At 57.7% G+C, this 24,049-nt stretch overlaps 2 protein-coding genes across 2 annotated transcripts in view; one reads left to right on the forward strand and one right to left on the reverse strand.

The window, feature by feature from the left end:
- The first annotated feature begins 213 nt into the window (after positions 1-213).
- On the forward strand, positions 214-15,200 carry SELENOO (selenoprotein O). Its single transcript, XM_087814992.1, has 9 exons — positions 214-782; positions 7,293-7,496; positions 8,665-8,845; positions 9,706-9,836; positions 10,280-10,560; positions 13,038-13,188; positions 14,045-14,230; positions 14,337-14,493; positions 14,579-15,200. The coding sequence occupies exons 1-9, from the start codon at positions 214-216 to the stop codon at positions 14,750-14,752; spliced, it is 2,034 nt and encodes a 677-aa protein (XP_087671118.1). The 3' UTR covers positions 14,753-15,200.
- Positions 1,941-24,049, reverse strand: part of TUBGCP6 (tubulin gamma complex component 6) — a 33,086-nt gene continuing 10,977 nt past the window's right edge. Inside the window, exons 6-26 of the mRNA XM_016211695.2 lie at positions 23,403-23,466; positions 23,181-23,290; positions 22,865-22,956; positions 22,627-22,766; positions 21,412-21,561; positions 20,864-20,945; positions 20,687-20,775; positions 20,482-20,597; positions 19,380-19,518; positions 18,997-19,068; positions 17,432-18,803; positions 17,214-17,272; positions 16,917-17,067; positions 16,657-16,837; positions 16,440-16,581; positions 16,164-16,358; positions 15,951-16,083; positions 15,663-15,876; positions 15,379-15,578; positions 10,775-15,288; positions 1,941-2,576 (exon numbers count right to left, since the gene is read on the reverse strand). Coding sequence (XP_016067181.2) covers positions 15,197-15,288; positions 15,379-15,578; positions 15,663-15,876; positions 15,951-16,083; positions 16,164-16,358; positions 16,440-16,581; positions 16,657-16,837; positions 16,917-17,067; positions 17,214-17,272; positions 17,432-18,803; positions 18,997-19,068; positions 19,380-19,518; positions 20,482-20,597; positions 20,687-20,775; positions 20,864-20,945; positions 21,412-21,561; positions 22,627-22,766; positions 22,865-22,956; positions 23,181-23,290; positions 23,403-23,466 — 3,793 coding nt within the window. The 3' untranslated portion in view covers positions 1,941-2,576; positions 10,775-15,196. The remainder of the gene's footprint in view (positions 2,577-10,774; positions 15,289-15,378; positions 15,579-15,662; positions 15,877-15,950; positions 16,084-16,163; positions 16,359-16,439; positions 16,582-16,656; positions 16,838-16,916; positions 17,068-17,213; positions 17,273-17,431; positions 18,804-18,996; positions 19,069-19,379; positions 19,519-20,481; positions 20,598-20,686; positions 20,776-20,863; positions 20,946-21,411; positions 21,562-22,626; positions 22,767-22,864; positions 22,957-23,180; positions 23,291-23,402; positions 23,467-24,049) is intronic.

The raw sequence follows: 24,049 nt of genomic DNA on the forward strand, positions 1-24,049 counted from the left end.
GAGACCCGACGCGCCCCGAGCCCCGGGGCAGCGCCGCGGAGCAGACCCGCCGGGCGGACGGACGGCCGGCAGAGCCAATCAGGATCAAGCTCCCGTGGGCGCGGCCCGCGCAGGCGCAGCGGCGGGCACCGCCTCCCCGGAGATTGGTTGGCGAGCGCGCGGGGCGGGGCTTCCTGTCGGGGCGGAGGCGCTTCCGCCGCCGCGGCGCCGCTTATGGCCTCGCTCAGAGCCGTGCTCGGGGCCTCGCTGCCCGCGGCCCGCGCCCTGTCGCCGCCGCTCGCGTGCCTCCCGCCGCCCGCGCCCTGCTCGGCCTCGGCCGCCGCCATGGACCCGGCGCCCCGCTGGCTGGCGGGGCTGCGCTTCGACAACCGCGCCCTGCGCGCGCTGCCCGTGGAGACGCCGCCGCCCGAGCCCGAGGGCGCCGCGCCCGCCCCCCGGCTGGTGCCCGGGGCCTGCTTCAGCCGCGTGCGGCCCGCGCCCCTGCGGCAGCCGCGCCTCGTGGCGCTGTCGGAGCCCGCGCTGGCGCTGCTGGGCCTGGGCGCGCCGCCCGCCGACCCCGCCGCCCGCGAGGCGCGCGCCGCCGAGGCCGCGCTGTTCTTCAGCGGCAACGCGCTGCTGCCGGGCGCCGAGCCGGCCGCGCACTGCTACTGCGGCCACCAGTTCGGCCAGTTCGCGGGGCAGCTGGGCGACGGCGCCGCCATGTACCTGGGCGAGGTGTGCACGGCGGCCGGCGAGCGCTGGGAGCTGCAGCTCAAGGGCTCCGGCCCCACGCCCTTCTCCAGGTGGGCGCCCCCTCCAGGTGTACGCGGGGCGCGGGTGGGGGTGGGGGGGACTCCGACCCACGGGGCCCCCCTCCTTGGGGAGAGATGTCACTCCAGAAAGTTCGAGCTGGGGTGGAGGGCCTGTGGGTAAAGGTGTCCCGGAGGAGGGAACAGCTCGTGGGGGGGCCCTGGAGCCAGGAAGGAGGTGCTGGGGCGCGGCCTCCTGCCCTGCAGCTTGCCCAGTGCCCCTGACCCCGCAGCACTGGCAGCTGCCCATGCTCTGTCCTCACCAGCCGTCCAAGGACTTTGTGCGCGGGGCACCCTGTTTACCGCGTGCCCGGGGGCATCTGGATGACGACAGATAAACCCACAACACAGGCTTCCTCTAAAGGCTGGCGGTGCCGTCCGCTTCCCTCCGCCGCGCTGAGCTCCTGCCTGTGTGCTCACAAGTGCCTGCTGTGCCCCTGCCATAGGGACAAGGCGTCTCATGTCGGCCCTCCCAGGGCACAGTCTCCCAGGCACAGGCGAAAGCACAGCGGGCCGGCCCTGTTCCGACCCGCGGCGAGGGGGGCAGTCAGGTCCCCGCAGCCCGACGGCAGGGGGCTCTGCCCATCGCTGTCTTGCCCCTTCATGTACGCAGGGCTGAGTCTGTAGACAGTTCATGTATTTAGCGCACGTTCATGAAATACTTACTGAGTGGCTAAGAAAATTATACTTAAGTTGGCATTTTATGTTCAAAGAAAAACTAGGGCGTGTGTTTCTTCTGGCCGCTCTGCTCTCCCTCCGAACATGTCACTCACCCCACCCCCACCAGCTTTATCTCAGATCCTCAAAATAGCTGGTTCTTCCTCACTCAGCCTCCAAACCGACTGTCTCTGAAGTTTCTTGTGTTCGCTGGCACCCTCCTGCCTTGGCCACACTGCTCAGAGCTGTCTGCACCAGTGGCTGAAAGAATTGTTTTTGCCTTTAAAGGATATGTAAATGCTTCTCACCCTAGGGCCTGCTCCTCTGTGTGCATCTTTAAACTTTGTACTTTTTTTTTTTTTTTAAATATGTTTTTATTGATTTCAGGGAGAGGGAGAGGGAGAGAGAGATAGAAACATCAGTGATGAGTCATTGATCACTGCCTCCTGCACACCCCCTACTGGGGATCAACCGCACAACCCGGGCATGTGCCCTGGCTGGGAATCGAACCATGACCTGGTTCATAGGTCGACACAACCACTGAGCAACACCGGCCGGGCTGTGTGTACTTTTTAATAATTTAATTTACCAGGTATAAAGACAAACCCTTGTGTGAGAGTAATCAGCTGTTGGAAGTCATTTTTTATACTTGAACACTTGAGTGTTAAGTCAGTGTTTGCAGACCTGAGGTCCTGCTGGAATACTTTTTCCTTTAAAAGAAAGGGGTCGTTTGACCCTTACTTAGGTTTGCACCCACCACCCCGACATGTCCTAGGGTCCCCAGCCTCAATAACACTTGAGGCTAAAGTCCAGAGTGGCTGTGGATGGCTTAAGGCCAGCTGCTTTGGGAGTCCTCGGGTGTGGGTTTTGGGAGGTGGCCAGGTAGCGTATTGCTTCTGCCTCCTGCTTGCTGTGGGGGTCAGGATTTCTAGACCAGCCTCTCCTGGCAGGTGCAGGGTTTGTCCTCAGCTGGGTCCATCCCAGCAGCTAAGCTGAGCACAGACATGGGCATGCAGGATAAGAGACTTTTCATGTGTCCTGTCAGCTGTGTGGGGCAGGGTGGGTGCCCTCTGAGGCTCTTCACCCTGCTGTGTGACGATCACTCAGTTCTGGTGTCTGCCTTGAGAACTTCTACCTGGGCAAGAAGACAGGCTTGTTTTCAGATTATTTGTACCAGATTTGAGATGAGCATGGGGCTGTGCCGGCTCCTTTGGGATAACGTGAGATCTAGCTGGGCTGAGAGGTAATTCCCAGGTCAGGGAGGGGGTGCAGTGACATTTGAGGATGGATTACCCTGGCACAGTTCCTTGCACAGACCAGAAGGTGAATGGAGTACAGCTGTGGACAGAGGGTCATGCAGGCCAGGGACAGGCACAGCCACCCTACAGAGAGCCCTAGGGTGACTGCCAGGCCTGGTTTCCGGAGGTGTCACTCACACCTGGGATGAGCCACACTCAGGCTCCCAGGGGAATACAAGGCAGGAGGTATAGGTGTATCCCAGTACCATGGAAGCCTCCAGGGCCCTTAGCGCTGATCTGGGCCTAACATCTACTTACCCTTGGCCTCCCTGGCCCCACTCTGCAGGCCTGGGTCCCAGCACCCCCAGCGTCATGCTGGGCCCAGGTCTGGCCCCTTCCCAGCAGAGGATATGGGCAGCAGGTCCACCCCAGGAGCCTTCACTCAGCCTTGGTGTTCTGCCAGGTGAGATGGAAGGTGTGCTTATCTTCCCACATATATTTGTTCTTTCTTAGAGAAATTTCTAAGTCATTGCAGGTGTCTTTCCTGCCTGGGAGTGTCCTCGGCCAGGTCTGACTCCCAAGTACAAAGATCCAAACTCACTTTGTTAGTGTGTTCACTGGATGGGGGCTCTGGGAAGTCAGTGTCCAGCCCCTTCATCCTACAAGGAGGGCTGAGGACGTAGCTGTTGGTCAGCCTCCACTTTCCTTCTTTAATTTTAAGAAATGATAGTTTCCCGTCCAGCACGTAAGAAGCCTAGAAGTTGCCAGTTTGTTCTAACAAAAGCTAAACAAATAGAAAAATCAACAACTCTTAGCTCCACAAGAGAAGAGGGATCACGGGGTGCACTGCCGAGACCCCAGATTGGAGAGGCTGACGGGCAGGCAGAGAATCACAGCTCGCAGAGCAGGAACCTCCACAGGACCCTTGCTCTGTAAGTGACGGAGCTCAGTGTAGACAGCTCATTTAAAAACTCCAGGGAGGCCCAGTCCTAAAGGGGCCCCACACTTCTTTGAGTTTTATTTCCTGTTGTCCTGTTAGGTTCTTACAGTAAATTTCAGAGAACAATCCCCGGTGGTGGGTGCGAGGAACCATTTGAAACAGCAGCACTGTGTTCAACTGGATGCTTATACTTACAAGTACTTACGTAGAAGTGAAACTAATGATATAAAGGATGGGAGGGAGGCATTGGGATTATTTTGTTATAAGGCACTCACACTACCCTAGTGTTATTCAAAAGTGAACTTGCATTAGTTGTAAATGTATATTACAAAACCTAGGCAACCACTTAAACCAAGTAAACTTAAACCAGTATAACTGATACGCTAGGAGAAACTGATGAAAAGAGAAAAATTGAGTCACAAAATGCTCGTTGAGACCACAGAAGGCAGAAAAGGAATGGGAGACAAAAATAGAACACAAAAAGCAATGAAGAGAAAATAGTCACAAATATGGTGGAATTTAATGCTACTATGTCAGTATCAACTTGAATGTCAGTGGTCTAAATGCAGTAATTAAAACACGAGATTGTAAGAGTGGATCAAAAAATATGACCCAACTATATGTTGTCTATGAGAAACCCACTTTATATATAAAGACATGTAAGGATTAAAAGTAAATGGATGGCCTGGCTGGCGTGGCTCAGTGGTTGAGCATCGACCTAGGATCCAGGAGATTGCGGTTTGATTCCCAGTCAGGGCACATGCCCAGGTTGTAGGCTCTGTCCCCAGTAGGGGGTGTGCAGGAGGCAGCCGATCAATGACTTTCTCATCATTGATGTTTCTACCTCTTCCTCTCTCTGAAATCAATTTTTTTTTTTAAATTTTCTTCTATAAGTAAATGGATGGAGGAAAATACACCATGCTGACACTAATCAGGAGAAAGCGGAAGTAGCTAAGTTAATTCCAGACAGAGAAGACTTCAGAGCCAGGAGAGTTACCAGTGATAAAGGGGCATTGCATGAAGATAAAGGGGTCAGTACTCCAAGAAGACATAAGGATCCTTAGTGTATATGCACCTAACCAAAGAGCGTCAAAAGGTAACATGCGATAAAAACAATAATGGCAAGAAGAAATAGATGAATCTAATATTATTTTGAGACTTCAAAACCTGTCTATCAGAAACGATCAGATCCAGCAGCCAGAAAGTCAGTGGAAACATAACCAAACTCCACAGCACCATCGATTGGCTGGGTGGAATGGACATCTACAGACTCCACCCAACAACAGCGGGACCACATCCTTCTCATGTAAAGGGACAGAACTCATACAGTGTTTGCTCTCAGACAACAATGGAATTAAACTAGAAATCCATAAGAGAAAGAAGGTGGAAAATCCCCAAATATTTGGAGATTAAAATACATCTAAATAAAACATGGGTCAAAGGAGAAATATCAAGAGAAATTTTAAAATCTTTTGAACTAAGTGAAAATGAAAATGCAACTTAAAATTTGTCGGATGCAGCAAAAGCAGTGCTTTGAGGGGAATATGTAGCATTGAATGCAAATGTTAGTAAGAAAGATCTAAAACCAGTCATCTAAGCTTCCACCTTAGGTGAATAAAAAAAGCAAAGCAAATCCAAAGTAAGCAGAAGAAAAAGAAAGAAGAAAAACTAAAGCAGAAATCAATACAGTTGAAATAGGAAAGAGAGAAAAGTCAATTAAACCAAAAGCTGATCCCTTGAAAAGATCAGTAAAATCAATAATCCTCTAGCCAGGTTACCTAAGAAAAAAGAAAGGACACAGATGACTAGCATCAGGGATGGAAGAGGGGACATCACTCCGGACCCTATGGACACTAACCGGAAAATAAGGGAATATTATGAACACCTCTGTGCCCACAAATTTGATGACCAAGGCGAAATGAACTGAATCCTTGAAAGACGCAATTTGCCCAAACTCAAAATGAAATCGACAAAGCGACTAGGCCTGTATCTATTAAACTGAATCAACAGTGAATAACCTTCCAAAGCAGAAAGGACCAGGCCCATGTGGGTTCCCTGGTGAATTCTACCAAATATTTTAGGAGAAATGTGCCAGTTCTCTTCAATCTCCTTCAGAAGGTAGAAGCAAAGGGAACACTTCCTAACTTACCCTGTGAGGCCAGCATCACCCAGATACCAGAACCAGACAATACAAGAGAAGAAAACTACACACCAATATTTTTGTGAACGTTGATGCAAAAATTTTCAACGAAATAAGTCAAGTCAGACAACATATGGAAAGAATTACACACCGTGACCAAGTGGGATTTGTCTCAGGCATGCAAGGCTGGTTCAACCTTCCAAAGTCAATAATGTAATGATAATGTCATCCGTCACACCGACAGGGCACAGAAGAAAGACCACATGATCGTCTCAGTAGAGGCAGGGAAAGCATTTGACAAAATCCAACTCTAGGACGAGAGGGCACATCCTCAGCTTGGTAAAGAACATCTATAAAAACCTACAGCTCACGTCACACTCAGGCCTGAGACACTTGATTTCTCTTTGATATCAGGATGTCTGTCACCCCTGCTCTCCAGCACTGTACTGGAAGGCCTAGTTAAAACAATAAAAAAAAGGAAACCAAAGGTATACAGACTGACATGGAAGAAATAAAACTGTCTTTGCAGATGATTATCTTTGTAGAAAATCTCAAAGAGCTGACCAAAAAAATGAGCTGGTCAGCAATTAGAGTGAGGTTAAGGAGAGAGTTACTATACAAAAGCCAATTACTATTTACCAGCTTCAACAATTGAAACTGGAAATAAAAATACTAACACAAGAACCTGCACGTCAATGTTTACAGCAGCTTAACTGCCAAATCTTGGAAGCAATAAGACATCCTTCAGCGGATGACGGGTAACGAAACTGGTCCATCTGGACAGTGGAATATTATTCAGCACTAAAAAGAAATGAGCTGTGAAGCCATGAGAAGACGTGTAGGAATCTTAAGCGCCTATGACTGAGTGAAGGAAGCCATCTGAACAGTCCACACACTTTGATTCCAACTCTGACGTTCTGGAGAAGAAACTGGAGGCCCTAGAAAGACCGGGCCCCCGGGGAGGGATGAGCAGGGGGCGCACAGGGGCGTCAGGGCAGCGAAGCTCCCCCGTGCGACACTGTGATGATGGACACGTGTCGTTTTACGTTCGTCCAAACCCACAGATTGTAGGAACCGATGTAAGCTCTGGGCTCGGGGCGGACGGCCTGCCCGTGTAGGTTCACCGACGGCAACAAACGTCTCAGCTGGTGGGGAGACTGTGCGTGGGGGCGCAGGGGGTGTAGGGGCACCTGCAGCTTCCACTCAGTTTTGCTGTAACCCTAAAACTGCTCTGAAAAGTAGTCTGTTAACAACAGAGGCGGCCGAGGCATCCTGAGCCCCCCCCCCGAACAGCGCTGCCGGGTGCGTGGTAAATGCGCCTGCAGAATACACGGGAACGGACCCGCAGGCCCACGCGTGAGCGTGAGCATGAGCGTGAGCGCGCACGACGCGCGGGCCGGGCCCGAGCGCCTTCACGGCCTCCCTGCGGCGTCGGGGCTGCCCGGGCACTGCCCGTGCCCCTGTCCCGCTGCCGTGGCCCCGAGCCCGGGCGCGCCCGGCCCGCGCGGTGACCGCTGCGTCCCTCGCAGGCAGGCGGACGGCCGCAAGGTGCTGCGCTCCAGCATCCGCGAGTTCCTGTGCAGCGAGGCCATGTTCCACCTGGGCGTGCCCACCACGCGCGCCGGCGCCTGCGTCACGTCGCAGTCCACGGTCGTGCGCGACGTGTTCTACGACGGCAACCCCAAGCACGAGCCGTGCGCCGTGGTGCTGCGCATCGCGTCCACCTTCCTCAGGTAGGGCGGCCCGCGGGCCTCGCGCGGTGACGGTCCCGGGGCGGTGACGTGTCCAGAGCCCGGCCCCCGCACAGGAGCGGCCTGTCCTGGAGACTCTGACCCAGGAGGGCCTCGCGGTCGGAGGGCACTGGGCGTTTCCTGGGTCAGGAGCCCCATCCTGTGCGTGGACAGTGCCCAGCCTGCCCACGCGCCCTTGTCCGGGCCCTTGTCGCTGATAGCAGAGATGGGGTGACAGCCCGGCAGCGAGTACACCCCGAGGCACCAGTGTGGGTGCAGGGCCCCAGGGGAGGGGCTGTTCACGCTGGTCTGGGAAAGCGCAGGGACAGAGCTGCGTTAAACCATGACAGTGGCCCCACTCGGTGTCATTGTGAATAAGGGGCTGTGACCCGCCCAACGTGCCTGTGACCCTCACACCCGCTCATTAACCAGTCTCCCCTCTGGTTCCATCTCCTATGTGAGCCTGTTTGTCTGGATGTCACCAAGCTGCCTGGCATCAAACCCAGGAGATGGCTGTGGGGTCAAGCTACCCTGTGCATGTATGTCTGGTCACCCAAGGTGGCTCAGCTGTCACCAGGCCAGTCCCCAGTGTTCCCTTTTGTCCTCTGGGGATGGCAGGAGACAGGCAGGGGTCAGCCTCATCCTGGGAGACCCAGGGTTTCTCCCTACAGTGACATCACTGGCATTTCGACCCATTGCTTTGCTGTGGCGCTGTCCTGAGCCTTGTGGGGTGCTGGGCAGCAGCTCTGGCTTCCACCCATTAGTTGTGGGTGGTAACCTGTCACAACAAACAAAAATGTCTCCAGGCATCGCTCATGTCCCCCAGGGGACACAGTGACTCCGGTGGAGAACCCACCGCAGGACGCTGGTGACCAATATGTCCCTGGGTGTGGGTAGATGGGCACAGAGCCTATCTTGTGCTAGTGGAGTCGGGAGCAGAGTCGGCCGTGGCATTCTTGGGCCTCCCCCACGCGCACCCAGGCCGTGTGAAACGACCAGACATGAACGTGTTGTATTCATGTCCCTGATGGTTCTCTGGTGGTTGGTTTTGTTTGGATCAAGGTCTTGCTCCCACCATCGGCCACAGGTCCAGTGGCCAGACTTCTCCCTCCCTTTTTCCCCAGGGGCAGGGGTCACAGTAAACCTGTTGAAAGCCCAGGTCTCCCTGCAGGTTCGGGTCCTTTGAGATCTTTAAGCCTGAGGATGAGCACACGGGCCGTGCAGGCCCCAGCGTGGGGAGAAATGACATCCGAGTACAAATGCTGGACTATGTGATCAGCACCTTCTACCCTGAAATCCAAGCCTCTCACGCCAGCGACACTGTGCAGAGGAATGCCGCCTTCTTCCGCGAGGTGGGTCCCACAGAGTGCCAGGTCTGCCTGCCTGGGGCTGGGTCAGCGCTCTTTCCACCTGAAGTCAGCACTGGCCAAGCAGGTGTTTGGGAGCCCACCTGCACTGGTCACTCCCGAGCCCACCTGCTGCTGTGCTCTGTTCCTTCCCATCTTTGCCCAGGGTGAGCTCAGGCCACACCTGCCATGGGTGGTCTGGGCAGGTCACTCTGCCTTCCTGAGTGTCTAGCTCTCTGTCAGTGAAGCGGAGGATAGTGCTGCCCAGTGGCTGGACTGCCCTCAGACTCACACAAGGCATGGCACGTGCCTCCCAGTGTTTGGACGCTGGGCAGTGGAGATTGTCTTGTGGGGCCCCTGCTCTCCCTGCTGGCACGTCCTCGCAGCTGCATGGGGCACTGGGCAGTGTGCCCCGGGAGATGAGCAGCAGGGCTGGAGGCAGGACCCTGGCCAGGCCGGGTGGGCCATTTGAACTTCCTTCCCGGACAGCCCGTGGGGCAAGGCAGAACCTGGCACAGGGGCCTGCATCCAGCACAGGTTTTGCCTGGCGATGTGGTAACTTCCTTGTTTGCATGTGGTTGTCCCACTGGGCCTGAGTCATGGGAATATCAGGTTCCATGATTTTTCTGGTAGAAGTCCAAGTCAGCGAGTACATGAAGGAGGTGGATGGTGTGGGGTTCAGAGCCCTCCCGTGTCAACTCCTCCAGATACTTCCTCAAGTATCCCAGCCGTCTCCTGCAGGGCCGCGCGCTGGTCGGGATGGCAGGACCTGGGACAGGCCCCTTAAAGAAGCACAGCTCACCCAGGGAGGGGAAGACAGGTGGGGAGGGGAGCTGGAGGCAGCAACCAGGCCCGTCCTGCCTCAGGTGACACGTCGCACGGCCCGGATGGTGGCTGAGTGGCAGTGTGTCGGCTTCTGCCACGGCGTGCTCAACACGGACAACATGAGCATTGTGGGGCTCACCATCGACTACGGGCCCTTTGGCTTCCTGGACAGGTGGGCACCCCCCACACACATAGCGCCCATGTTGCTGGGCGGGGGCGGGGCCTGCAGGCACGTGCTGGTTGGTGTTTTCAGCAGTGGAGTCCCCTAGAGGGTTCCGAACAGGGAAGCACTTTGAAAGGGTGCTCCACTTGGGGTTAGAAATGGACTGAAGGGGCAGGGACAGGAGCAGGTGGTAAACAGGAAGAAGGCAGTGCCTGCCAGGGGCAGGGCACCCAGGGCACCCCAAGGACATCTGCTTCCCTGCTCCTGAGGTGGACCTGGCAGGGCTGGTGGCTGGCTGAGGGGGCAGGAGAGAGTCAACAGCTGTAGGGCCAGAACCCCTGGGGGACAAGGCAGGAGAGCAGCACCCACATGGGCACTTGGAGCACCCCCCGGGGGCCCAAACAGTCCCCTCAGCAGGTCCCCTTGGCAGCACCTTCTCCCCTGTGTGGCAGGTACGACCCCGACCACGTGTGCAATGCCTCTGACAACGCCGGGCGCTACTCGTTCAGCAAGCAGCCTGAGGTATGCAAGTGGAACCTGCAGAAGCTGGCCGAGGCCCTGGTGCCCGAGCTGCCCCTCGAGCTGGGCGAGGCCATCCTGGCCGAGGAGTACGACGCCGAGTTCCACAGGCACTACCTGCACAAGATGCGCAGGAAGCTGGGGCTTGTGCAGGCCGAGCGGGAGGGCGACGCAGCACTGGTAGCCAAGCTCCTAGAGACCATGCAGCTGACCGGTGAGTGTGGGCAGGCGCACTCGCCACAGTGGGGCTCTGTGTGCCCTGGTAAGTTACCCACAAGGTGAAACTTACCTTTTCACCGTGTCTCAGTGTACGTTCCACAGCACTGGGTGCATTCACACTGAAGTGCAGCCATCCCCACCACCCACGTCCAGAACTTTCCACCCTTCCCACTGAGTCCATCCCCATTAAACACATAACCCGCCAGCACCTACCTTCCTACTTGCTGTCCCTGTGAATCTGACTCCTCGGGCCCTTGTAGACATGAAATCCCGCAGCAGTTGTCCCTTTGTGTCTAGCTGATGTCACTGAGCATCAGGTCCTCCAGGCCACTGTTTTAAGGCTGAGAACTGCTGCGTTGTGTGAACAGACCTGCTGTGCTCGGCCACCGCCCATGGAGGCCGTGGGGCTCACCTCTCCCTTAGCTGCTGTTAACAGACAAATACCAAGTGCACTTCATCCCCCTGCATCCTGCACTTAGCAGTGGGGCCCTGGGCGTGCTGACCGGCCTGGAGCTGTGGCTGTAACAGGAAGGGAGTATCCTGTCCTGCACTGCAGAGCACAGTGTTACTGTGGGGCTCTCACAGGTGACTCTCATCAGGTTTCTAGTGTGAGTGTTTTTACCATTTTGCATCAAGTCAACATGACCACGTGGTTTTACTCCGTTCATATCCTTAGTCCGTTTAAGCTGCTATAATTAATTGCCACAGGCGCAGCCTCAAACACTAGACCTTACCTCTCCATTCTGGAGGCTGAAGTCCAAGATCAAGGTGCCAGTGTGCCGGGTTACTGGTGAGGCCTCCTCACTGACCGATGGCTGTCTCCCCGCTAGGTCCTCCCTGGGCCGTGTAGGGAGGAGCAGATCTCTGTGTCTTCTCACAAGGACACGAGTCCCATCGGGAGGCCCCACCCTCACAACCTGACTGCCCCCCACAGACCAGCCTCCTCACATTGTCACACTGGAGGTGGAGGTTTCGTGTGTGTTTGGGAAACACAAACATCCAGTCCCGGGACAGACCCTGCCTGGTGGTGGTGTCGGTCCTTTCCGTAGACTGACTTGACTAGCATCCTGCTGAGGATTTTTGCATCTCTGTTCACCGGGCATGTTGGCCGGTAGTTTTCTTTCCTGTAGCGTCTGTGGCTTTGGCAGTGCCCGTCTCAGAATAAACTAGGAAGTGTTCCATTTTTCAGAAGAGGTTGAGCAGGATCAGTGGTAATTCTTTAGGTGTTTGATTGAATTCACCAGCGAAGCTGTCAGGTCTGGGCCTTTCTTTTTTAGGAGGTTTTGGATCAGGAACTTGGCATTCTTAGTACAGAACTGAGTAGATCTTCTGTTTCTTCTCAAGTCAGTTTGGTAATCTGCATGTTTCTGGGCATTTGCCCATCTCACCTAAGTTATCTAATTCATTGGCACGTAGCTGTTCACTGTAGTCTCATAGTCTTTTATTTCTGTATGACCAGTAATGACGTCCCCACTTGGGTTTCTATTTTAGGGGTTTGTCAGTGTAGCTGTTTGTCAATTTTGTTGATTTTTGTCAACGAACCATTTGTTGCATTGATTTTTCTGGTTTTCTGTTTCACTTGTCTCTGCTGTAATCTTGTATTTTCTTCCCTTCTGCTGACGTTGGTCTTGTTTTTTTTTCTGTAATTGACTTGAGATCTTTTCTTAATCGACATGATAACGTATATTCACTTCAGGTGTACAGCACGATGACTTGGTATTTGTGTGCGCTGCCAAGTGATCACCATGGTAACGCGAGTAAACCGCCACGCAGTTGCAGACCACTTTGACGAGAGACCAGCTTTTCTAGGTTATTTGCACAGGACATATTTTCCATCCTTTCGCTCAACTTGAGTCTGACATGAGTCTGAGACTGTGTAGTTAGATCTCTTTTTAAATCCATTCTGCTGATCTCTTTGGAGTGTAATTCCCTTCCTTTTTAAGTGATTACTGAAGAAGAAACACTTCTGCCATTTTACTGTTTTCTGAGTCTTACACCATTTGCCTCTCATTTTCTCCATTACTGCTTCATATTCAGTTGATTTTTGGTGGCACACGGTATTGATTCCCTTCTCGTCTCCTTTGTTAGGGGTTATGGTGACAGTGTGTTCTGACAGGTCAGGCTGAGGACTCGCAGCGTCTGTCGTGCAGAGCCCTCTGCTGGATGTTTCAGTGGCTTATGGACATTGCAGCTCCTGAGGGCTAGGTGCCAACCCCAGTGCATTTGCTGTTGTACCCATTTTACAGATGAAGAAACGGGCTGGAGGCTTTGAGGACTTGCCAGGTCCAGCATGGTGGCTGAGCTGGGTGGCAGATGGGTAGGGGCTAAGGAGACCCTGGACCTAAGCCAAAGTGGGGCTCCCACCCAACAGGTAGACAAGTGTGGGTCAGTTTGTGAGTAGATAGTGCTGCAGGAGGGACGTGCAGGGCCTGGCCTCCACCTCCCAGCACCCTGAGCAGCTGCACATTCCAGGTGCCGACTTCACAAACACCTTCTACCTGCTGAGCTCCTTCCCAGTGGAGCCGGAGTCTCCGGGCCTGGCCGAGTTCCTGACCGCACTGACTGAACAGTGTGCCTCCCTGGAGGAGCTGAGGCTTGCCTTCCGACCCCAGATGGATCCCCGGTGCGTATTTCCTTGGAATTCATTTCCACAAAGGGAAAAATATTTAGAACACGGGGGTGCACATCGGGGGTGCTGGACACATGGGGGCCCAGGCGGCTGCTCCACTCCCAGGAATGAGGGTCAGAGGGACAGTGATGCTGACACTGGTATGGGGCGGCCAAGTGGTAGAGGCTGGGGGATGGTGGTCTCTGCTCCAGGGAGGTTTCCCAGACCAGTTCTCTGGTCCGCCCAGGAAGAGCCTGTGGGCCCTTAGGTTTCCACTGGGACATGCTTTCTGCACCGTCTCCCATCGGGAAAAGCACACATGTCCCCAGGGTGCAGCCCACTCAGGACAGGATGCAGGAGGTATGGTTGTGGGTTTTGTCAAACAAGCCAACAGACTGTGGACAGAGAGGGATTTAATGCAGCACTGTGGGGTGTGGGCTGAGGGCTTGTCCAACAGCAGTGACCTCCCAGGGGAAGTCAGTGCTGGGTTGGGACAGAGATGGGTGCCAAGCAACAGAGAGATGGTGCCCTACCCCTGGTCTTTCTGGGACCCGGGTGGTCCCACACCCTCCCTGCCTACCCCAGGGGTCCGCCTGAGTCAGTCTGTGGCATCTGCTCCTCGGGTGCAGCTGAGTCTCGTCACGTGGAGGGGCTGCTAGACAAGGGTGGATAGCTGGTAGGTGCCCCTGCCCCTGCCTCCTCTGTCAGGCCTGGGGTCCCCTTCCAGTCGGGCTGTAGGTGGGGGTGCAGCTGAGGCCATTTCCTCCTCCTCTAGGACAGTTGTCATCAAGGTGTCCAGGGGTCCCAGACTGCAGCCATAACCAGTGGTGGGAACACTGCAGCCTCTGGACACCCTGTGCCACCCTCACAGGCAGCTCTCCATGATGCTGGTGCTGGCACAGTCAAACCCACAGCTCTTCGCACTCATTGGCACCCGGGCGAGCATCACAAAGGAGCTGGAGCGCGTGGAGCAGCAGTCGCGGCTGGAGCAGCTGAGCCCGGCCGAGCTGCTAAGCAGGAACAGGGGTCACTGGACAGACTGGCTCCAGGAGTACAGGTGAGGCCAACCCTGCCGTCCAGGGCCAGTGAGGTGCTGCCTGCCTGTGGCACCATCTCCCTGGGAGCTGCAGCTGCTGCAAAGGTGGGCTTGGCTGTGATTCTAGGACCAGGCTGGAGGAGGACAGGAAGGGTGCCGCTGACGACAGCGCCTGGCAGGCTGAGCGCACACGGGTCATGCAGGCCAACAACCCTAAATATGTCCTGCGGAACTACATCGCACAGAACGCCATTGAGGCTGCTGAGAATGGAGACTTCTCAGAGGCAAGGGCTTGCCTGTCCCTCCTCTATCCCTGGGTCCCGCAGCAGGGAGGGACATCCCCAACAACCTCCCCTTGCTCCTCTCCAGGTGCAGCGCGTGCTGAAGCTGCTGGAGGCTCCATACCACAGGGAAGGGGAGGCCACCGAGGTCCCGGAGGCCACTGAGCCTGAGGGGGCCAGCAGGGCAGCAGACAGGCGACACTCCTACAGCAGCAAGCCCCCGCTCTGGGCAGCGGAACTGTGTGTGACGTGATCCTCGTAACCGCCTTGGAGGCTTCCACACTGGGAGGCCCCCAAGGCTCCAAGTCATGCTGAGTCCACGAGGCGGTGCCCAGCCAGCAAGCAACCCCATCACCGTCTCTCCATGACGGCAGGGACGTCCAGTCAGGACCTGACCCGTCTCTGTCTGACACTGACTCAGCAGCCCAGCAGTCCCACAACCAACATGCACCCCATAAAAAGCGGCCTCATGCAAGGACAGCTCAGCAGAGGGGACCAGGCCCAGGGCAAAGGAGCCACAGACCACCGTGGCAGCCTGGGAGGGGCAGCACTGCATGGCTCCTGCTTGTAGGGAGCCAGCCCCTAAATAAACCAGCAGCTTCTAAGGTCCATCTCTGTGTGATCATTCTGCCCCCAGCCTGGGCCAGGGACCCAACCAAGGGAGGCATCCCTAAGTGGCATGCCCCTGGGTGCCACAGAGCAGGCCTCAGGCATCCTGGTAGTAGTTGTTGAAGTTAATGCGCAGCAGGAAGTCCTCCAGGTGGGGCTGGTAGCCTCGGTTCACTAGCTTGGTCACCACTGTGGAAGGGGCAGTGAATAGATGGGTGGGGTCCAGGGAGGGCCCCACCCTTCTGCCAGGAAGCCCACTGGCCAGTGGGGGTGGCTCACCTTTGAAAAGGAAGTGGGAGTAGTACTTGAAGGTGTTGTAGGACTGCTGCATGAGGGCAAAGTTGGGGTGCTCGGCGCCACGGGGGCCACCGGCTGGGCCCCAGGGCTGGGAGATAAGCTGGCTGCGGAACTTGAGGACCAAGCTGAAGACACTGTGGATGATGTTCATGACCGGCGCTGCCTTCTCGGTCAGCAGGCCCCTGGGGAGCAAGGGCCAACACTGCTGGTGGGTGGCTGGCCTCAGGGCAACCCACGCCCTCGCCGCCCCTGCCCCCGAGCCTCACCTGAAGACGGCCTTGTGCAGGTACTCAGCGTGGGCGCGCTGGATCTCCTCGAGGTCGCCCACAGTGGCCAGCCTGGCCCGGAACTCACACCAGGTGACGTGCAGGATCTGGTTGGCGATGTAGCCCTGGATGACCTTCACGAAGTGCTGCATCTCATGCTTGAACAGCTGCAGCTGGCGGAACTGCACAGAGCCCGCGGCTGGGCTCACCAGGGCTGCACAGAAAGGGGATGAGCAACTGCCACCATGGCCACCAGAAAATGAGGGGCCGGCCTTGGGCAGGCCTCACCTGTGCGCTTGAGGTGGAAACAGACGTCCTTGAGCGTCCACATCATGAGCTTCAGCTGCAGCAGGAAGGAGAAGATGCCGCTGTACCTGCTCAGGCAGCTCTCAGTGATGACGATGTTGAGGGGCCAGTCAACCTGCGGGGAGTGGTTCAGCGCACCTGGCCCCACGGCCCTGACCACCAGCCCGCCCCGCCCACACCGCAGGCTCTGCTGACCTTGTACCTGAGCTCCAGGCAGCTCAGCACATCCGGGGCGTTGGGGACGAAGGCCTCCGGCAGGAACTTGAGGGCGAAGGAGAGGTTGGCAGCAAGCGGGGAGTCGCCGTGCAGGCTGAACTGCAGCGCCTTGCGCAGCACCGCGTTGAGCACCAGTGGGTTGAGGAGCTCCCCGGGCGTCTGCCCCGCGCCCAGCTGCGGGAGAGGACGCAGGGTCCAGGGCAGTCCCGCAGCCGCCCCTGCCCCCCGCCCCACACGCCGGCGCCCCGGGCTCACCTTCTCAAAGAGCAGGTCGCTCAGGGACTGCGCAAACTCGCCGTCCTCCATCAGCAGGAAGTGCCGCAGGGCCTCGAAGTGCGCCTGCAGCTGCAGCTCCACGAAGAAGTAGTCCACGGCGGCCCTGTTCACCAGGGAGACGCTGCGGGGGGCGGGGGTCAGCGTGGCCGAGGCTGGGGGCGGGGCCCAGCAGAGGGGGCGGGGCGGGGGCACTCACTGGGCGGCCAGCGGCGCGGTGACCGAGTGCTTCATGAGCACCGGCAGCGGCAGCAGCTCGCTCAGCTGCACTGCGGTCTCGTCCATGGTCTCATCTGTGTCCGACGGGCCCTGGGTGTCCTCGGGGAGGGCGAAGGCCCGAGGAAGCCCGTGGTGTAGGAGGCGTGCGACAGGAGGCTCTGCTGCAGGGGCGACACAGCCTGATGTCCACCCCTGAGCGTACCCCGGGTGCCCGCCGCCCGCCCCAGCCTGCCCACTCACACATGGCCTCGTAGCTGTCGGGGTACTGCTCCAGGCGGTACTGCTCCGCCAGGCCTGCCAGGTAAGCCTGCTCCCTGCCCTGGTTCCTGGCCACTGCCCCGTCGTCCACCTGCTCCCCGAGGCCTGGGCTGCTCTGGGCGGCTGCACCTTCCTAAGACAACCCAGCATCAAGGCACCTGCCCTGTCCCTTGTCCGAAAGAGGAAGGGCAGGTGGCCCACAGCCCATGCAAGGCCAGGCAGGGGGTGGCCAGCGGAGTGTGCTCCCCCACCCGACCCCCCAACCTCATCTGCCCTGACCTGTGAGCTTGAAGGCCGGCTTGGAGAGCAGTCCTCGATGTCCCCACTCTTCCCTGGGCCTGAGTGGCATAAATGGGTCGGCAGGGGGTATAAGGGACGAGTGCCTGCTGTGGGGCAGTACCTCCTAAGTCCCCAGGACAGCAGATTTCTCACCCTTCCTCCCGCTCCCTCCTGGACCCAGACACCAGCAGTGACAGGATAGCTGAGGTCCCACTGACCTGGCTCCTCAGAAATGCTGTCTCCCAGAGCACTGGGCTCAGCCTCAGCAGATGGCATGGCCTGGAGGCCACCTTCCCCAGAGCCAGAGCCAGCCACCCGAGTGCAGGAGCTGTCTGGGGCTGGGGCTGCCAGCACCTGTGAATCATGTTCCCTAGGAGGGCTCTGTGCTTCCAGGCTGAGGCCTGACTGGGACACGTGGTCAGGGGGACTCTGAAGGGGTCTGGGCGTATCAGGCTGGGCTTCCTCTGGGAGCACCCCCAGCATCACCTGGGACTGAGACACATGTCCATGGATGTTCCACCGTGGCCGGGAGGATGCCACATCCCACACATTCTCTCCCACCTTGATGCTGGCATCAGATACGTGTCCGTGGACGTTCCACCGTGGCCGGGAGGATGCCACGTCCCACACATTCTCCCCCACCTTGATGCTGGCATCAGACACGTGTCCGTGGACGTTCCACCGTGGCCGGGAGGATGCCACGTCCCACACATTCTCCCCCACCTTGATGCTGGCATCAGACACATGTCCATGGACATTCCACCGTGGCCGGGAGGATGCCACATCCCACACATTCTCTCCCACCTTGATGCTGGCATCAGACACATGTCCGTGGACATTCCACCGTGGCCGGGAGGGTGCCACATCCCACACATTCTCTCCCACCTTGATGCTGGCATCAGACACATGTCCATGGACGTTCCACCGTGGCCGGGAGGGGGCCGTTCCGGAAGCATAACCCCCTGTGAGAATACCATCCTCTGACACATGCCCAGGGGGCTGCCCCATGGCCTGGCTACTCCTCTCCTGGGGGAAGTTGTTCCTGGGCGGGTGTGGGTAAGGCAGAGTCACCTGTCCATCCGGAACACACGTGTCGAGCTGCACGTGACTGTCCCCCCACAGCTGCAGCCCCTCAAAGCCCAAGCTACCTCCTACAGTCTGGAGAGACCCTGGGGCCATGACTACAGCTGGCCTCAGGACGGTTCTGAAATCGTACTCCTGTGGCCCAGAGCACCCTGTGCCTGCTGTTGCTGATGAAGCCGAGGGGGGAAGGTCTGAGCCAATGGTCTGCAGTGCTTCCTCCAAGACAGGGGCCACATCAGTGTCCACAAGCTGCTCAGCACCCTGGCCCATGGGCAGGAAATCTTGGATGCTCAGGCCTGCAGAGAATGGTCCCAGCACCTCTGCCTGCTCTGGCTGTGGGCCTGCTCCCAGCTCTGAGCCGCCGCAGGCCGTTGCTAGAGGCTCAAGGGGCTGTGGCGTCAGCTCACTTGGTCTGCTTGGGCCATCCCAGGCAGTCATGTGCTGCTCTGCACACCCAGAATCACAGCTGCCACCTCCATCGGGGTGCTCAGGGCATGGAGACAAGGCCTAAAACACAAGAGCACATTGGTCCCTCTAGTTGTCTGGCTCTATCACCAAATTCAGTCCTGTAACCAGCACCAAAACCCATCAAATAGGGGGCTGGGGACACATGACAGGCACCCACTGTGCTCCCTAGGCAGCACAGGCCTGGGCACCCAGAGTCCCCACTACACACTCTGGGTCCTGCCCAGCCCCTCACCTGGGAGCATGCACTCAGGAGGACAGTCGGCGGCTCTGGGGGTTTCCCCTTGGACGCATCTTTCAGCATGGCCTGAAATTCAGTTAGCAAGATATGAGGCAGCAGCTGCTCAAAGTGGAGCAGACCTGACACTCAGGCCTGAACCACCTGGCCCAGAGCCTCCATGCCCACCGGTCACAACTGCAGTGGCACTGAGACAAGGCAAGGCCTGTGCAGCACCCTGCTCCCAGCCTGAAGGCAGCACTCACAGCCTCTTCCCAACCACATCTCCAAACAACTGAAGAATCACCAACCCTCCCCTAAAAGGGTGCACAGGTGTGCATGGAGTTTCAGGGGCTTCTGAGTCCCCCAGACCCCGGGGAAGAGCTGCCCCTAACACACACCTGAATATGTTCCTGGTCTTCTAAGAGAAAGCGAGCCCGTACACCCGCCAGTCTGTGCCTCTGGATTTTCCACAGTGCCTTCTGCTCTCGACGAGCTGCCTCTGCAGACAACTTGCTATAATGGTCAACCAGCGCCTGCCTGAAGCCACATCCAGAGAGGACTGGTCACCAGTCACCCCACACTGTCCAGCTGGCTCCCCACGCGGGTGGTTCTCTATGACAGAGGCCCTGGTGTGTGGTCCGCACAGCCTGGCACTTTCCCCAGACCACCAGCTGGTTCCTCTGCACCCCCACAGCTCCTGCAAGGGCCTCATCAGGCTGGTCATCCCACCCACCAGGGGCCAGCACCCAGCCAGGGCTTGGCAGACATCTGCTGAATGAGCACCAGCATGAGCCCCTACACAGCCTGGGGGCAGCCTCCCTTCCTCAGCTGCACAGAAGGAAAGAGAATCACATCTACCCACAAGTGCGCACACACACATGCACACACGCGTGCATATACTCACAGACGTGCACGTACATACACATGCAAATATGTTCACACAGACACAGACATATGTGTACATAACTCTGGCTCCAGGTCACTGCTCTACAAACAGCATCTGAGCTCGGGACCACCAAGGCCAAGAGCAGGAAGGGACAGCCCCCCAAACAAAGGCACCCCGGAGAGGCCAGCACTGCTCCCAGCTTAGGGGAAACACAGGGGAGGGTGGGACAAGCCTGACACCATAAGAGACGGACTGTCTGATGCTGTGCTGGACAGATGCCCCTCTCTGCCAGGCTGATAACAGGTTAAAGTTAAATGAACAGGAGTTATTTACCATAAACAGAGACAAGGAGCAGGGACATGCCTGGACTCCACCCACACAAACCAACCAAGAGAGACATTCGGAGGGCAGCTCAGGATACCTAAGCATGCCAACGCCCACGTCCAGGAGTACTGAGGCCAAGTGGATGCCCAGAGTTGAGGTAACTACTTGAAAATTTTCCAAATAAAAAGTAAAACGACCATCACTAAGATCAAACCAGTTATGGGGGCCCTGCGTGCCCTTACCCGAGGAGGGTCAGCCCGGAGTGACCGCTCTGCCCTCGGCCACCCTACCTCGCCTTCCTCTCCAGCTGCTCCTCCAGGGCCTTCAGCCTCCTCTCCCGGTCCCGGAGTTCACGGGCGTAGCTGAAGTCGTCGTCCAGCTCCTCCTGCCTGGCTGCCCGGCGTCGCTGCACAACACGTACACATGTAGCCTCACTGGTTAAACCGGACCCTACGAGCTGACCCCACCCCCACCCAGGACCCTCAACCCACCCACCTCCTGGTCCTTCACAAACTGCTCTTTCAGCCTCTGAAACTGCTCTCGCTTCCGGGCATCCAAGGCCATCCGTTCGGACATCTGCCGATCTGCATGGAGACAGAGAAAGCACCGTTGTGAGGAGCCCCCAGCTGGTGGCCCCCAGAATTACAGAGGGGGGACCCAAGCCACACGTACCGCTCAGTGCACTAAGGACCCTGGACGCTGCTTCTCGGGCTTGGACGATTAACTCTTGTTTAGCAATTTCCATTCGTAACTCCTGGAAAAGACCATGAGTGAATACATCCCACTGTCTGCCCTTCCCCTGGGCTGGATGGTGGCAATGGGGCTGCTCAAATCCCAGGCAGACCACCCCCCCAGGGACAAGGCCAAGCTGTAAGGGCAAGGACGAGGTGCCCCATCCCAAACAGTGACAAGCTGGCTCCCAGGCTGCTGGCAGGGTCTTGCACGGCAACGGGAGGCTGAGACCCCAGGCCTGAGTGTGCTCCCACTGGAGGGGGCCAAGGAGCTCAGGAGTGACTTCCCTGTGGGGATGAAGGGCTAGCTCCCTCTCTAGCGCCCGCCAGCTCCAGGAGAAAAGGGGACAGAGCCTCTGCCTGGGCATTCCCCACCCAGACACACCCCCAGGACAGAGAACGCCAGGGGCAGCACCGTCTTACAGGCCCCACACCAGCACCCCTTGGAGGGAGGGTGTGAGGGAAGCCCCAGGGCTGCGGTCATCGCACCTTCTCCTCCTTGCTGATGGAGCTGTGGCGGGCCACCCTCTCCATCCGCCCCACGTAGATGGCACAGTCCTTCTCAATCTCCTTCAGCTCCTCAGGGGAGAAAATCACAGAGATCCGGGGGACAGGGACGTCGGACCAGCAGAGATAATGCTGCCACGGAGGGAGACCCACTGTGAGCCCAGTGACGTGGCCCCACACCCAGATGTTTCTCTGCTTTGGTCCCCCAAATGGGACAGTTCATTCCTCAACTAAGGGGAACAACACCCTCCACAGCCCCGAGCACACCAGACATGCTGCTTGGGACCTCCACCCAGGCCCAGGCTCCCTGCAGCAGAGGCAGGTCTGACCCCACAGATGACCTTCAGAAGCAGCTGTGGGGACCTGGAGGTCCTGAGCCTCCTGACCAGAGAGCCAGGCACTGAGGTCAGCCCACACAGGACAGACTGGGCCCTGCTCCACACCAGCCCTGGAGCCCCACCCTCCCCCAGCCAATCTCCAGGCAGCTCCTGGGAGCTCCCCACTCCTAGCTCACCTGAACAGCCTCTGCACCTGTCCTGGCTGTTCTAGTCAGTTCTCAGCCCAGAAGGGACCCATTAAACAAAGGCTGAACCTGGCCTCTCGTCTGCTCTGCCCCTGCCCAGCCCGGCACTGGCCCCCTGGTCCAGCCTCCACCCTCTCTGTTCTGCTGCTTGGAAGCCCCAAGTCCACATGGCCAGCTTGCCTGCCTCTCTGCTCAGACATCAGACAGCACCTCTCAAAGGATGTCATCCATCCACACCCACCACCGGCCCCCTGGGCCTTGGCCTCATGGATGCTGGCACAGGCCTCTGTCCAAGCCTCTGCTCCAGACACAACTCCCTGAACCTGCCTGGTGCCTCTTCCTGCAGCCGCAGCCCATTCCTACCCAATGGGCCTTCTCCCACGTGGAGGTTGGAGGGAGGGAAGGGGCCCACTGCTCCTGGCCTCAGAAATGCCTGAGCTTTTTTCCCATCTCTGAGCACGTGCCCAGAGACAGGAGCCATTCGTGGAACTCAGGGGACCCCAAGGGGACCACAGTGCCAGCTCCAAAGCGCTGATCCAGAGATGAGAACAGACAGCCAGGTCTCGGGGGACAGGGACTGACGGATCAGAATCTCAGCTACCAGGGGCTAGAGGGACAAGGGGCAGGGTGAGGGGAGAGCTCGAGCGGGGCGTGGGGGGACCATCCTCACTCACCCGGGGGCAGCAGAGCTTCAGCAAGTTGATGGTCTTCCCGCAGACATACACGTCGTGAGCAATGTGCTTCAAGAACGCAGGCACACAGTCCTCCGCCTCCTTGGAGATGAGCACATAGCCGTGGGTCCAGTAGGACTTATCTGAATGCGGGACAGAACACATGGCTGTCCTGTATCCAGGACCACTATGGCCCACCTGACAGCGTGGAGGCCCAGCCCAGTAGCCAGCCACCACCTACCTCTGAAGCCCAGGTACTCATGGTTCACCTGGATCATGAACTCGCCATAAACATCTCTGAAGACCCCACTGTACACCCAGTCATAGATGAACCTGCCAGGGTGGGTGGGCCAGCAGTGAGGTGGGCGTGGGGGGCACCAGGGTGGGCATGGCAACCATGGGGTGTAGTAATCTTCCCAGGGAGCCCTATCCAAGCTCCCCCACTCTACCCTCCCAATCTACATCCCTATAATCAGCAGGTATCTGACAAGGGAATGCAGCTCAAATATCTGCTAAGACAGAATGTGGCCCTGCCCTGCCCCGGCCCCACCTCCCACCGAGTATAGGGCTCGCAGCTGGTCTTGAGAAGGGACAGCAACACCGGGTAGTGCTCGTTGCTGCAGTTATCCAGGGCCTCCTGGTAGAGGTAGGAGAGCAGCTTCACCCCCTGCAGACAGCAAGGAAAGGGGGCTCAACACATGCACACGGCAGAGGAGACCCTGCAACTCTACCCAGGTGGTCACAGCCACACCCCCTTTCCTGGAGCAGGCAGAACTCACAGTGGGGAAAGAAGCCCTGGACTCTCCTCCGCAGGTACCTACACCACAGAGCTCAGCCAAGTACCTAGACAGAGAGGCCAGGTGAGAGCAGGTGAGCAGAATGTGTCCAGGCCCTTCTCTACCCATCTTCATGCTCTGGCTTTAAAACCAGCTGCACCTCAAGGATCTCAGATTTCAGCTTCCTACTGGATCCCTCCATGGGCACCCCATGCATCTCCACCTCCTTCCCAGCTTGGCCAGGGCTCCAATTTCTCTTGAATACTGACCCCTCCCCTGCACCTGGGCTCTACCCTGAGCCCCCACCTGTACCCCCACCACCTCACCCAGGTTGCCACCTCCTCTGGCCTAGATGACTGCTAAACCCTCTCTCAGGCCCTCACCCTCTCCACCCACTATAGTCCACACAGCAGCACAGCACCCCCCTAGGCCCCCACTTCCCTTACTATACCCATATCTAGCCCTTGGGGCTCCCATACTCCTCCCCTCTGCCTAGAAGGCCTCCTCTCCCACTGAACTCACCTCCCCCGAGCCCCCAGCCCCTCGCTCTCTCTTCTCCAGACAGCACCTGCTGACAGACACTCGCCTGGGTTAACTAACTGGTTCCTGAGTGCCAGGGGCCAGGTCTGTGGGGACCCTGTGTGCCCTTC

This window comes from Miniopterus natalensis, chromosome 2, assembly GCF_054644295.1.
Source record: "Miniopterus natalensis isolate mMinNat1 chromosome 2, mMinNat1.hap1, whole genome shotgun sequence".
Lineage (NCBI taxonomy): Eukaryota > Metazoa > Chordata > Mammalia > Chiroptera > Miniopteridae > Miniopterus > Miniopterus natalensis.